The 14,247-nt window shown below is 35.2% G+C and overlaps 2 protein-coding genes across 3 annotated transcripts; one reads left to right on the top strand and one right to left on the bottom strand.

Moving 5' to 3' along the window:
• The first annotated feature begins 2,900 nt into the window (after positions 1–2,900).
• On the top strand, positions 2,901–8,667 carry LOC6642484. Of its 2 annotated transcripts, XM_023175714.2 has the most exons (4): positions 2,901–2,967; positions 4,635–4,852; positions 4,958–6,668; positions 6,734–8,667. In XM_023175714.2, the coding sequence occupies exons 3-4, from the start codon at positions 4,995–4,997 to the stop codon at positions 8,513–8,515; spliced, it is 3,456 nt and encodes a 1,151-aa protein (XP_023031482.1). In that variant the 5' UTR covers positions 2,901–2,967; positions 4,635–4,852; positions 4,958–4,994; the 3' UTR covers positions 8,516–8,667. The 2 variants fall into 2 exon arrangements, with proteins under 2 accessions (XP_023031482.1, XP_002065269.1); XM_002065233.3 differs by lacking the exons at positions 2,901–2,967; positions 4,635–4,852 and having other exon boundaries at positions 4,859–6,668.
• A 1,478-nt stretch (positions 8,668–10,145) lies between these two features.
• On the bottom strand, positions 10,146–10,839 carry LOC6642483. Its single transcript, XM_015178402.2, has 4 exons — positions 10,804–10,839; positions 10,595–10,750; positions 10,365–10,532; positions 10,146–10,301 (listed from the first exon to the last, which is right to left on the bottom strand). Exons 1-4 carry the CDS (start codon positions 10,837–10,839, stop codon positions 10,146–10,148), a joined length of 516 nt encoding a protein of 171 aa, XP_015033888.2.
• Positions 10,840–14,247: the final 3,408 nt, after the last annotated feature.

Here is a 14,247-nt window from a genome sequence, read left to right as displayed (position 1 = left end):
CGTTTTCGATTTTATGTATTTCCATGCTCCGCACAATAGTCCCACCATTCCCCTCCGTTCGCAGTTCGTATTCATTTTGATACCCTGTAATTGGTTGTCCTCAATAAATGGTATATTAACAGCAGCCAAAAGTAATGCCAAAGGGTCGCGAAAGCAACTAAAGATATTTTAATACTTATCGATCTTCTGTCCCATTTCATTCTTAAGTCTCTATTCCAATTGTTCCTCCATTCTTTAGCGTCTTTTCAGCTTATTTGTTTATTTTCATTTAGCCTTTTATCTAGGCGTTCCAGTGCCAAGCCGTTCCACTGTCTACGTAGCACGTTTCTCTCTCTACTCGTTCCTTCGATTATGATCATCTCTATTATATATCTAACCTCTAAGTGATAAATAGCATTTAATAGGATGATGAAATATATAAGGAGAAATGTCCCCTATTACTGGGTAACTCATGGGCGAATTTCGAAAGTGTTTCTGTTTTTTTTTTTCTTTACTGAACACTTTACTCACTCACATACACTTTTATGTATTCCTCTCGCTCAATGTATTTGTGTGTGTGTAGAATTCTTGCAGCTCAATTTTATTCAATTCTTTTTTTTTTTTTTTTTTGCTTGCTTGGTTCGCTTATCAGCGTTTTAAATACGTCTTTTCTTTTGGTTCATGTGCGGTAAGCTTATCTATGAGATACACTGCGAGAAAATCTAATAGAATTTCTAGAAAACAGAAAATAAAATTCGATGAAGTAGTTTCGTTTTACATTTAGTTAATGCGACTAATTCGATACTAAAGTGCGATTAATATATTATATCTGATCATGTAAATTTTTACACTTAATTTTTTTGCATAATTGAATTTTGTTTAGAATATGTTTTCGAAAAGAATATTACATTAAAATACATATCGATCAATTATAACTTTTTCATTATCAAATTACCAAATTAAAACAATTTTTTTAAAGAATATTCCTCCTTGAATTTATTTGCTAAGTACTTTGCTTATGTTTCATTCTTTTCACTTATCATTGCAATTTCTCTAAGTGTACAATAATTACCGTTCAGTTTTACTCGCTTTTGGAGCAAAAAATTGTTACAATTCATGTTGAAGTTATTAATTGACATCGCAACGCAACGCAACGCTCAAAACTGTCCTGATAAGCGAAGAAAAAAAAATTATATATCAATTGAAATTAACGGAATGACGCAATTTGCTACTGCAATTAATGACTAACCTTAAGCACGAGAGGTCCGGCCCCAGGGGTCAGAGAACCGCAAGCAGAACTAGTACCACATCTTCATCCGATAAAGTTGTGCTCTCTATCTCTATATATACACACATACATATACGTATAGGTATGTACTTAGTAAATTGGACTAGATTTTGGTATTTCGAGTTTGAGTTTTTCGATTTTCGAGTTCGTCTGAAGGGGGCTTGGCCATTGCGCATTGGACTTTTGATACCCATGAGAAAGGGGGACAACAAATTGATTGATGCCAAGAGAGGGGCAGAGAGAGAAAGCGTTCGGTCTACGTGGGATTTGTGTGTAATGCCTTCCAAAGGCATCTTATCAGCGTAAGCTATCAAAAGTTCACAATGATCTTGGTCGGTTTTTGTGGTATTCATTTGTCTAAGATTGTGAATTTCAAATTTTGTAGTATTCTTTAATAATTCAATTTCATTAAATCTAAGCACTAAAGTAATCACATCTCATTCGATTTTAATTGATTGCATTTTAATTAAATTTCAATTTGGCCCCAACCCTACACACACACACACACACTCACTCATAAATCCATTAGCGGCTCAGTAAAAATTCTATAAAACATAAATTAATAAATAACTTTTTAATAAGCGACACTTTAAAAACAAGCAGCTCAACAATTTCATTGCTATAAATCAAAGTAAATGCAAAAATAATAAACAAAAAATATGAGCGATAAATATATTTACTAAAAACAAAAATTATACAAAAATATTGAAAAATGCTTTAAAAATTTGCACATGTGTTTTTGTGTGTGTCAAAGTGAAAGCCAGGGACAAATTATTTATATTAAAAATTTTCACTTTTTCGGGACACACCGAAAGAGAGGCAGAGAGAGACAGAGATGGAGAGAGAGACACATTCTCATATAGGCCACATACAGGCAAAGCGTTTGGCATAAAAGAAAATGGCAATTTAATTTATTAATTTATTAACAACGAGAAAAACGCGAAAATTAAAACCCCTATTGAAGTAGTGGAAATGACAAAGAAGAGCAAAAGGCAGAGAAAGAAAGACAGAGAGAGAAAGAGAGTCAGAGGGAGAGAACTGCATAGGGAGTTGGGTAAAGAATGCAAGTCGTTAACGGTTCAATAGCGAAAAGCAGAAAGGCCAAACACTTTTGCCACATCGAATGCCATCGCCAGTAAAAGGAGACAAGGACCCAGTTTGCCGCTTTGAATAACGAATTTCATATTTCATTTATGCTCCGGACACGGCCGAAAGCTGAAAATTGCCACAGCCAAGTGGTTCCAAGATACACTGCAATTAAAATTGGAATAAGAAAACTATACAAGATTAATGGGTAACTAAATGTAACTAAAATTTAATTTTTCAGAATTTTACCCTAAATAATACGATCATTTGATAATCTTTCTTTGGTCACAATAATATGTAAATTTTAGTCAAAGTAGTAGAAGATCTCCTCAATAGGTCAACCAATTTAAAGCCAAATAAAATATGTCAACACTATTTCCAAATTGATCTAGTTCCTTTGATGTGCCTTTATTTTGAGCTTTTTTCCAACTGTCTTCTTAGCGAATAGCTGCAAAAGGCAGCATATAAAATAGATTTAGTTTTGCATTGTAAGTGATCGAAAAGAAAGAAAAATGCAAAGAGTTTAATGAAAAGTTTTATTAATATTTAAAAAAAATTAAACTGTGAACGATTATTGTTAATTGTATTCTAAATGTCAACATATTTAATGTAAAGTATGTACATACATGATGTTTTAATATTAGTTTGTGTATAAATTTAAAATTCTCTTGGGTAAACACTTGTGCACAGTTAACCTAAGTCGACACTTTAATATTATAAAATGTAAAAATTGCAGATTTAGACAGGAAAAATTTTTTTTTGATAGTGCTCAACCCAAAAACAAGACTCCTTCTTTTATGTAATTAACTATCTAAATTATTTTGTTCTTAGCTTTTAGTTAATATCAATGCTGGAATTAAATGCAGTTCAAAGTTTGCTAAATATTTATATAAATTTTTGAACATTTTACATTAAATGTTCTGTTTTACATTGAAACTTGCGAGATCCTTGAGCCACTTTTCCGCTTTTTCCCCATGGTCGCCTCTCCTTGCAGTTTTTCGCATCATTCGCTGAGGCGTGTATTAAAAATGTCTGCGGTTGATTTTTGGCCAACGCCAATGGAACAAGAAAAACTCTTGTATTTCTCTGCACTTGTTACTCATTCCAATTTTTTTCGCAATACATATATTTCTGTTCTCTTTGGATTGAATTCCACTCTCAAGTTCCTGCAAAGTAATTCAATTCAATTTCCGACATACAAACGATATTAAAGTTATTGAAAGCGAAGCAAACAAACAGACAAAGGGAAAAACAAAAAAAAAAAAAGTGCAAAAAACCTTTTACTTTTTGTTCACCCATTGAGCTTTTGTTTGGCAAATTTGTTGTCTAGACAAAGTTCAACTAAGGGTGAATAGGTGGATAGATGGATGGATGAGCTGACTAGGACTATGGCATGGAAATATGGCATATGAGCTATTAGCAAATTGGAATATTGGTCCATTTAAGGACTACGCTGCAACACTGTCACAGTTGGCATACAAATAACGAGGCATTTCCTTTTCAAACAACAAAAGTCATCATCAGGCATTCAATTCCAAAACTGATTTGCATATAATAAAAGTTTTCTCACCTGAGTGCCAAGAACCAGAACCAGGTGTTGATGATGCTGACGATGTCTGCCATGACTCGCACCGTTTCCTTTGCCTGTCTTTGAATAGCGACAAGTCGCTACAATTTTCAATATATGTGTGATTTTTATTGTGCCACAGAGTATACGCTGGGGTCTTGTTAGAAATCCACATATTTCTTATTTTTGCACTTGCATTTCATCGTTTTCGCTGCAATGAGATGAATTTATCATTTAATCAGCTTAAAAATTCTATGATGAGTTATGGGAATCTGCCACAATAAAGAAATTTTCCAAATTATACAACAACAAATGAAATTAATGATTGCAAAAATAAGAAAAGAAACTTTTGAATTGGAAATCAAAAACGTTTTGATTTTGGTTATCCTCTAGAGAAGGAAGTTTCGCGAAAATATGTATAACCAAAATTAATGACATGAGAAACAACTTTTTGTTAATTTGTCGCTTTTTCGGCTAAATAAGATTTCGATTTTCGTTTTTGGTTTAACTTCTATTGAAATGAGGTGACATTTTCTGAGACTGTAAACCTTTTAAAATATATTTAATATGATTTTTGGAATTTTTAGAACTTTTTTCTTCTTAACTACCTACTTTCCATATTGTTCGAGCATCTGCAATATTTTCATATAGATTTATTACTTTTTCACGACTAATATTTCGCAAACTGACTTACCTGTTCTCCAAAATTCACAGGTCAGAACATTTGAAAGAGGCAGCGGGAAAGCAATTAAAGGCACGCGAAAAAAGGAAAGCCCCAATTCTGCAGCTGCATAAGGATTGGTCTACCTGATTAGATATATATCGGTTTTTGAGGGATTAGCGGTGGATCATAAAGAAATTTACACGAAGTGAGGTGAACCATTTACCTGGCTAAATTACCTTTTTTTTGGGTATATAAGCTCGGTTTTCGGGTGAGTATGACACAGTTACAAACTGAAACGTCTAACGTGAACAACTAGTGAGAAAATCTCTGTGAAGAAAGAAAAAATGGTTCTAACCAATTCTACTCCGATTAGTAAGCCATCCGGTGAGATAATTGTGGACACAGCAGCCATGAATAGTGCCGATCTAAGTGAATTGCTTCAATTGAATGCCGAGATAGAGGAGAGAAGACGCTCCCATCCTTTGGGAGATGTTAGCAATGCTTGTGGCCTGCTTCGTGCCAAAATGACCAGAGAGGAGCTCTTCGAGATCTCTTCGTTGGATGATGATCGCTTCCTAACCGCATTGGAGCATCAGAATTCATATGTGACACCATCCAAAGTTCAAATCACCGACTTGGACTTGTCGAGCATTGAGAATCTAATGAAATACTTTGATGAGGAGGTACCTGTTACACCAACCAAGACACTGGAGGCATCACGACGACTCAGCTGCACCGGTAAAGTGGCCAGTGCGATAGCCAAATTTGCCAACAATCAAGTGGAAGTGCCACCGAAAGTGAAATTGGGCGGTGGTAAAGTGAAGATCAACGAGTTGAAACAGAAATACGAGCAACCAAATACAGTAGAGCAACCCCAGGGCTCACCCAAGGGTGGGGCAGTTCATAAGTTACCCATTAAGGTCAGAGAAATTGCCCAATTATTTAATACCAAGATCAACCAAGTGATGCGACGCACAGAGGAGCCTCAATATGTGGCCCTGCAGAATGAACTGTCACCCGAGCCGAAACCTGTGCCCAAATCTCGCTTAGAATCGGGCACTTGCCTGGTGGCCGAAGATGTGTTCCGTGAGCTGAGTGTCAAGGATAAGGCTCTGCTGTTCAACAAGTTTGTGGGCGATATGGCGGCCAAGCATCCCAAATTTAATGTTCATGCCGCCGATCTGAAGGCTAAGGTAAAGAAACAAATGGCCAGGGGTGAGGTGATAGCCGAGCAACAAGCCAGTGTTAAGGATTTGGCCAAAGAGTTGGAGGCCAAGTGTGTGCTGCAACCATGTACACCACCCAGACCAAACACATCTGGAGTGAGTAAGACGGCAAAGACTGACGAGCAGGAACAAACCGTTCCGTCCAGTCCATCTGCCCTTCATGTCAGCACATTGACTGTCATTCTAAAGCCCAGTCCGGAACGTCGTCCACCACAAGCGAGACCAAGACGACGCCTGGAGAGGAGCAGTAGCGAAACCCATCAACGGGAGAGCTCACAAAAACGCAATATCCATTCTATACGCAGTGTTCTGCCTACAGAGGCTTATGCTCCACCAAAGAAGATTCGCCGCACTCGTCAGGAGCGTTCTGGCACCGATATTCAGATGTTTTTTCAGAACGAACAACTCGAAACGCTTTTCTACAGTTGGCTTAGCTCTGAGAATGGTAAACTCTTTGACATAACCAGCGTCTCGAATACCCAGGAGACTATTGAGATTGCCAGCGAAGAAGCTGAGCAGGCATTGCAGGCAGAACAGGAGCAGGCCACAAACACCATGAACTCCACAACGAGTGAAGTCACTCAGCGTTCTGCTGTGGAAAGACTCCTTGAAGAGGCCATTGCGAAATTGGAAATGGAGAGCAAAGATAAAGAGGAAACTCATGTGGAAGAAAAAGAGGTTGATACGGCCACAGAGGTTGTGGTCACGCCACGTAAACCTAAGCGCAAAGCACCACCAATTCCGGCACCACGACCAAGTCTGGCTCAAACCCAATCTAGCTGCATAACCTCTAGCAGTTCTAGTTGCAAGCATTCTGAGGCTGAGGAAAGTGAATCCGGCTTGTCTACTCTACCCAAGGTAAGTCTCATCTATCACGTTTTAAACCTAAATAGTATGCTAATATTTGATTTTCTGCTCCACAGATAACCAGTGATGAGTCCCAGCCCGAAATGCCTAAGGAAGAGAAACAGTCAACTGAATTTGATTTTCCCAAGCCCCAGCGACCACCACGTAAGAAGAAAATGCGTCGCACTCTCACCTGGAAGAAGGAGAACTCCATTGTGGAGGCCACAGCCAATGCCATTACCTCTACCGATTCTGATTCAGATTACAAATCCAATCTGGTAGTGGCCAACAAGAAGAAGCCCATTAATATTTCAATGCCAGAGCAAAGTTTCATTGAGTTGGACAAGTCTCTGATGCGTCATGTGAACTCGCCCAGGAAAATTAAATCAGCTTACACTTTGACTGTGATGTCTTCGCCCTCACCTAATGCGGATAGTGATCAATCGCCAGCCCAAACACCACGCAATTCATTGGATCAGCGACAACGAGATAGTTTCATAGATCAAGGATTTGAGACTTGCTCCAACGATAATAGTCCTCTGAGGCGAACCTCCCTCAATTTGAGTTCCTCGAAGCCCTCTGGATTCTCCACACCTGTCAAGGGAACAAGGGTACAGTCACCAGCTCACCAACAGCTCTTCAGTCCCATAGTCAATCAAGAGCGTGTCGCTCGCCGCAGTTCTTTGGCCATGCAAGTGATCAAGGAGGATCATCCTTTGGATTTGGGAGATACATCCAGTGCACCCAATACACCCTGCAGTGAGAGGGAATTCTTTGCCAATGCCCCCACAATGGAAATGAACTCAACCCAAGAAATGGATGTACCCAAGCAGCAGCAGCAGCATTCAATGTTTTGGATTTGCGCTGGAGATTTTACCGTGTCACTGGAAATCTACCATAATACAGTTGACCGGCTGCGTTTGCTCTATGAAATCTTCACTCAGAAGAGTTGGGAATCACGAGATTTGGCTTTTGGCATCGATGGACACAAATTCACCAGGCAAGGTGCAGCAACTGAGTCCAAGACCACTCTACCAGAAAGACCGCCCAGTGTGAAGGGTTGCTCTCATTATTGGTTCGCCAGTGGAGATTTGGCCGTGCCCTTCAGTGGCAAGCACATGCCCATCGAAAAAGTGGAGAGGCTCTTCCAGTTTCTAGCCAAAGACCTGGACGATCTTGTGGACCTACGTTTCGGTGTGGATCACATTGAGTTTAGCAGTGTTCCCGAATTTTGCTACAACACACCAAAATTCTCAATCGAAAGTAGCTACAGCATGTTGGTGGGTCTTCAGACTGGCAACAGCAACGGCTTGGAGGGTCGCAGCAAAGATGCCTGGCCGAATACACAGCACAATACCACCCAAAGTGCCATCAAAACAAGCGATCTGGATCAAACTGAATTCGAATCGGATAGCTTTAGCAACAATAGTGGTCGCCTATCATTTTCCCCCGATATGTTCTCCATTGACTACGAAGCTGTGCCCTTGGACGATCTGTTTGAGAAGAAGATTGCCACTCCCATGAGCATGCCACAAATGCTGCAAACTCTGCAGCAGCAGCAAACCAAACTGAAGAATGTGGAGGAACGCATTCGCAGCTACTCAAAACCTTCAAACCTGGTCGATGACTCACTCGAACATTGCCGCAATACACCCGAATATATTCACAAACTGCGAGGCATCATTCGTGCCATTGATAACATTGGCAAGGATAATGGTTTTCGCACTTGCTCCATGGAACAGCTGGAGAGCTTCATGTACTTCCTGAGTGAATATGCGGATGTTTGTCTCGCCAATTGCAGCGATCACATGGAAAAGATACTTGATACTCTGCTCGACCGACGTGCTGTGGCCGTTTAAAGACCAAACCAACTCCAATCTAACTTTACTCACTACTATACATACATAAACTTATGCAAATTTTTTTTAAATATTAATTTTAAGTGTCAACATTTAATGTTCAAACAAATATTTTAATCTGTAATAAACTTTTTAAAGAAAATTTAAAAAAATGTCTGCCTACTTTTGAAATTTTTTTGTCATCTACTTTTAGGAGGTAAAATGAAATTGATGCCGAATGATGTAGCATATTTTTATGACTTTTTTCATGAATTTTATATGGATAGGAATGCTGATTACAAAAATGGAACAAGAGGTTGTTTTCGTCATACAATTTTGTAATTTTTGAAAATTATTAAAAGAATACAATTCTCAACGTAATAAATGAATGGTATCTGAAAGAAAACATTAGGTTATCTATTTTACATATACATAACTTCGAACTGCGATAATAATAAATAATCAGAAATTATAGTAATAAATAACGTTTACTATAATTTCCGTGGTCATGCCGTAAAATGTTCAATTAGTAAATGCAATAAAATCAATCACGCATATCTTAGGATATGAACTTTATTCAAATTTCCATTAGCCTCTCTCCTGAAAAAGCCTAAAAATGCCTTTTCAGCATTTTTTCTTGATATTTGCTCTGGTCCGTATGCCAAGTGGGCGATGAACAATGCAGAATGCATACTCTCACGTTTCTTGGCAAAATATTTACCTTGAGGTTTTCATCTTGGCCGTTTTAGGTTTCTCTTTTTTTTCTGTGACCGTTTCTTTGTGTTTATCCTTAGGAAGTAACAACGTATCCTTTAGTTGTTGTTCAGTTGTAGATGCAATGGCAATTGCTGTCGAGAATCAACTGCCTTCAGGTCTAATAGCAATTTCAAGTAGCCAAAGTGCTGCACAAACACGAAATCAAATAAAATGTGAAATCTTTACTCTGACATTACATTGAGCATTTGCTGCAGTTTGATTTGGTCATTTTGCCTTCATGTTGAATTGTTATTGATACCATGTATGTACATATATCTGCATTATATTGGACAAACTGTTTGTTAGCCTTCAATGTGAAGTGTTAAATTGTAATTGCACCAATTGTAAGGTTGTAAATATTGATTTCCTATTGACATGACCCACAAAACCTTTTAATATTTTGTTTAAACACTTCCGAAGGCTATTTCAACTTTAGTTCGAGATACAAGAAAAACAAAGATAGAAACTATTTTCTTTATGTTCTTTTTGGCCATTATAAAATCTAAGAAGGAGCCAAATCTTTTGTAGTAACGTTAGAGTTATTTTATCAAAATACAATAAGGTGAACAGGGAGTTAATGCTTTTAATATAAGTTCTTATGTCATAATTTAGTTTTAGCTTATAGTTCACGATTAGAACACACTAAATAAACTTGTGTCATTCGAAATATTATATCTGGAGGCATAAAAATCCATTCGATTTATTCTAAAACTTTTGAATGCTATATTAACCAACACAAGGTGCTTTTATTCCCACTCAACAAAAAGTTGTCCACTGAAATATATATCTAACAATAACTTAGAAACAAGCATTGATTTTAAGAGCAACTAAAGGATACAAGCATTGATTTCAACTCTTTTGAGATATTAAATACATTTCATTGAGGTTTAAATCTTTATGATATTTTAACATAGAATTGAACTTCGGCTCTCTTAATACCATAGGCATACCAGCTAGTAAATAAAGCATATTGTCCTTCAGGAACTGGCAAGACCGTAACCAATTGATAATTCAAAAACTCAGTTGTTAACTTTTCCAAAATGAGATCGTCCTGTTAAATTTTCCAAGGTTAATATTACATTTTTCGATCACCGTTTGCATAAAAATCACTTACATTATATGGACAAGTATGGTTCATATTGGAGTGGGAACTGATCAAATTATAAAAGTAATTAATAACCGAATTCTTATTTTTGGAAGCCAAAAATTTGCATGCATCGAATGTGATATTATATAGAAATGGTTTATAGCCATTTAGTCTTTTCAACGCAGATATATTCACCTAAAATGAATTAATTGCCATAGTGGATCATTTTCCTATACTATATTTCAAGATATACTTACTGAAATCTTTGTCACTGGCTTTTTAAACAAGTTTACTTTGAGGGATATATATTTGTAGGTCCGATTTATTGCCTTAATTTGACAGTATTCAAATCCTGCGAATTCTTTATCGATTGGAATGCATTTCAGGTTTGTAAACTCCACCAGTGAATTGGTCTTTAAGTATAATAATGAAGTTCACATAACATTTTTAATATATTAACAATTACCTGGTCTATTTGAAAGGCCATAACCGCAATCGCCATAAGGCAAAAAAATAATAGATTCATCTATTCAGCTCTCAATACAAACTTCGATTAAAAGTAAAATATTTGTTCACCAAATGTATATTTTTCTAAAAGTCAATCAACCTTTGAGGCATATATTTCGGACAATTTAAAAAGTCATTACTGGAACTAGAAAACATTAATTGTTTATAAATATATAAATCACTTCCATTAGCGCACCTGTCTCATGGGGCGCACAGTGGTTTACCTTTTGTCATAACTTAGTTTTGGCTTATAGCAAAGGCAAATACATCGTATAATATATCTTTTAGGCATTTAAAATCAGAATTAAATATGATTGACTAAGTCAATTTCCTACCTTCACTCCACGATTAGCAAACAGCAAAGAAACCACCACAAGGTGCTTTTATTTCCACTCAACAAAAAGTCGACCACTGAAATATAAGTATATCTAACAGTAACTTCGAAACAAGCAATGATTTTGAGAGCAGGTTGATAAACTTTGATTGAACTTTTTTAAGATATTAAATACATTTCATTGAGGTTTAAATCTTTATGATATTTTAGCATAGAATTGAACTTCGGCTCTCTTGATACCATAGGCATACCAGCTAGTAAACAAAGCATATTGTCCTTCAGGAATTGGCAAAACCGTAACGAATTGATAATTTAAAAACTCTGCTGTTAACTTTTCCAAAATAAGATCCTCTTGTTAAATTTTCCAAGATTAATGTTATATATATCGAACACCCTTTGCATAAAAATCACTTACATTAAATGGACAAGTGTGGTTCATTGTGGAGTGGGAACTGATCAAATTATAAAAGTAATTAATAACCAAATTCTTATTTTTGGAAGCCAAAAATTTGCATGCATCGAATGTGATATTATATAGAAATGGTTTATACCCATTTAGTCTTTTCAACGCAGATATATTTACCTAAAGTGAATTAATTGCCATAGTGGATCATTTTCCTATAATATATTTCAAGATATACTTACTGAGATCTTTTCCACTGGCTTTTTAAACAAGTTTACTTTGAGGGATATATATTTGTAGGTACGATTTATAGCTTTGATCTGACAGTATTCAAATCCTGCGAATTCTTCGTCGATTGGAATGCATTTCAGGTTTGTAAACTCCACCAGCGAATTGATCTTTAAGTACAAAAATTAAGTTTTCATAGAATTTGGATAAATTGACGATTACCTGGTCTATTTGAAAACCCATAACCGCAATCGCCATTAAGCAAAAATATAATAGATTCATTTATTCAGCTTTGAGTACCAACTTCAATTAAAAGTAAAGTATTTGTTCACCAAATGTATATTTTGTCATGGGTCAATCAACCGTTGAGGCATATAATTCGGACAATTAAAAAAGTCATAGCTGGAACTAAAAACTAGTAAAGATTTCAAAACAAATTTTAATTGTAGTGAGCTTTCTAACCATGATAACACATTTTTTTGGCCTATTGTATAATCTAAAAATATATCATAGTTTTAAACTCTGCCCTAATAATTAACTTTCGATTAAGGTACATATATATAGAATAGAATATATAGAATAATCATTTTGATGGGGAACGTTTCGAAACGAAAACAAGTTATTTATGGTTCAAAAGGCCTCTCCCTAAATCAAATTAGTAGTTGACTCTATATATATAAGTTCCAATGTCCAAGAAATACAAACTCTATAAATATTTTTGTTTTAGCATTTTCTGTTGTATTTGTTTTTTTTTTTTGTTTCATTTGTTTGCATATGAAGCAATTGGAAATAGATTTTTCTGTGTTTTAATTGTCCCATAATTTTTGATTTTTAGCTGGGACTCATTTTCCATTTAATGTACATTATCACTCTTATCATTAAGAAACACAAAACTAAAGCCTATGATATATGTTAGGTATATGTATGTATTTATATATAGTTGGCATCTGGATGTTTGGATTTGTTAGAGTTTATCCATTTTGCTTTTAGGGATAAGTATGTTACGTATTTATATAAATATGCGTTGATGTGGGTTGAAATTAATGGTCAACTAACTTAATTGTCAACGTGGGAGTATTTGGTTAGCTTTCATTTTTGTTATGCATTATTCTTGTTGGTAATAATTTTTGACATCGTATAAATGCTTTTTTTAGCGGATAGTGGGTGTTTTTTTTTAACTCTCTTGTTTCTATGCAGGGTGGACTAAATGCAATTCAAAAAATTTCAGATGTTGCCAGATCGATAAATAAATAAATTGAATAATTAATCTGTTAGGTTTTCTTTGAATTATATTTATTACGTAGATCCTAAAAGTAGGCTAACAAAAACGAAGAAATCATTTAAGTTAAAAATGTATGTCCTGAAAATGTAAATTTGTAAGAAATTAAGACGAATATTGTAAAATATATTAATTACACGATTATATTCAGCTCAATGAAAACTAATACCTACTTAAACAGTTTTATATTTATTTTTTTTTTTTTATTTTTTTTTTATATAAATGTTTGATTTAGAAGTTGATTGCATTTAGATGGTCCACCCTGCTGTCTATGTTTATAGAAATTCAAGCGACATGTTTCTTTATTTGTTTTATTTTTTTTTTGCAATTCTTATAACAAGTACATAATTTACAATTTGCAGTGGCTGTTAGAATTGTTTGGGTGTTGTGTGTGAGTGTGTGTGCATATTTACAGTACATGAGATGAGAGTGTGTCTGTGTGTGTGTGTGTATATTTACGTGTATGTATTCCGGGGTTGTGTTAACAATTTGGCAACATTTTAAACGTATTTTGTTTTTTTGTTTGGCATGCAATTTTTTATTTTAATTAATTTATGTTTCCACTAACTAACCAGGATGAGAGTTGGCTGCCTTTCGCATTTTATTAATTTTTATTAGTTTGTCTAAATATTTATATGCATTTCATACTCTTTCCCTAACGAGTTTCTAAACATTTGTGAGTTTAACCAAAATTAAAGAGGATATTTAAAGCATTAATTAAGAATTTCACAAAACCATGGAAACTTTTCAAGATATTTAGAAAACTACTTTAAAAATTTCCCTAAACTTTGAAAATTTTGTAGTTATAAATTGCAATATTTGAAAGTATTTGAAAATCAAACAAACTAATTATAAAACGTTAAAGAATTTTTTTTGAAATGCCAAACACAATTTCCATATTCTATTCCATTTCCATTTAGCCATAGAGATCCATTAAAAAGGAAAGAGTATTTGTGTGCTGTGTTTGGTGATGAAAACTTTTTGCTTACTTAATTGAATGCTTTTTGTTTTGCCCCAAAGCGTTTTTAATAATGTTAGCTCATAGTTTAGTTGCTGTTATTTGACTTTTTACGCAGAGTCAAATCAAATAAATGTTTTTTTGAAAATTAAAACCCATAGAGTATATAAGAGAAATTAATAGTAATAACTGCGTTTGCAT

The sequence above is a fragment of the Drosophila willistoni genome (assembly GCF_018902025.1).
Source record: "Drosophila willistoni isolate 14030-0811.24 chromosome 2R unlocalized genomic scaffold, UCI_dwil_1.1 Seg167, whole genome shotgun sequence".
In the NCBI taxonomy this organism is placed as follows: Eukaryota; Metazoa; Arthropoda; class Insecta; order Diptera; family Drosophilidae; genus Drosophila; species Drosophila willistoni.
The sequence above is the reverse complement of the archived record's forward strand: the minus strand, read 5'-3'. Positions and strand labels throughout refer to the sequence as shown.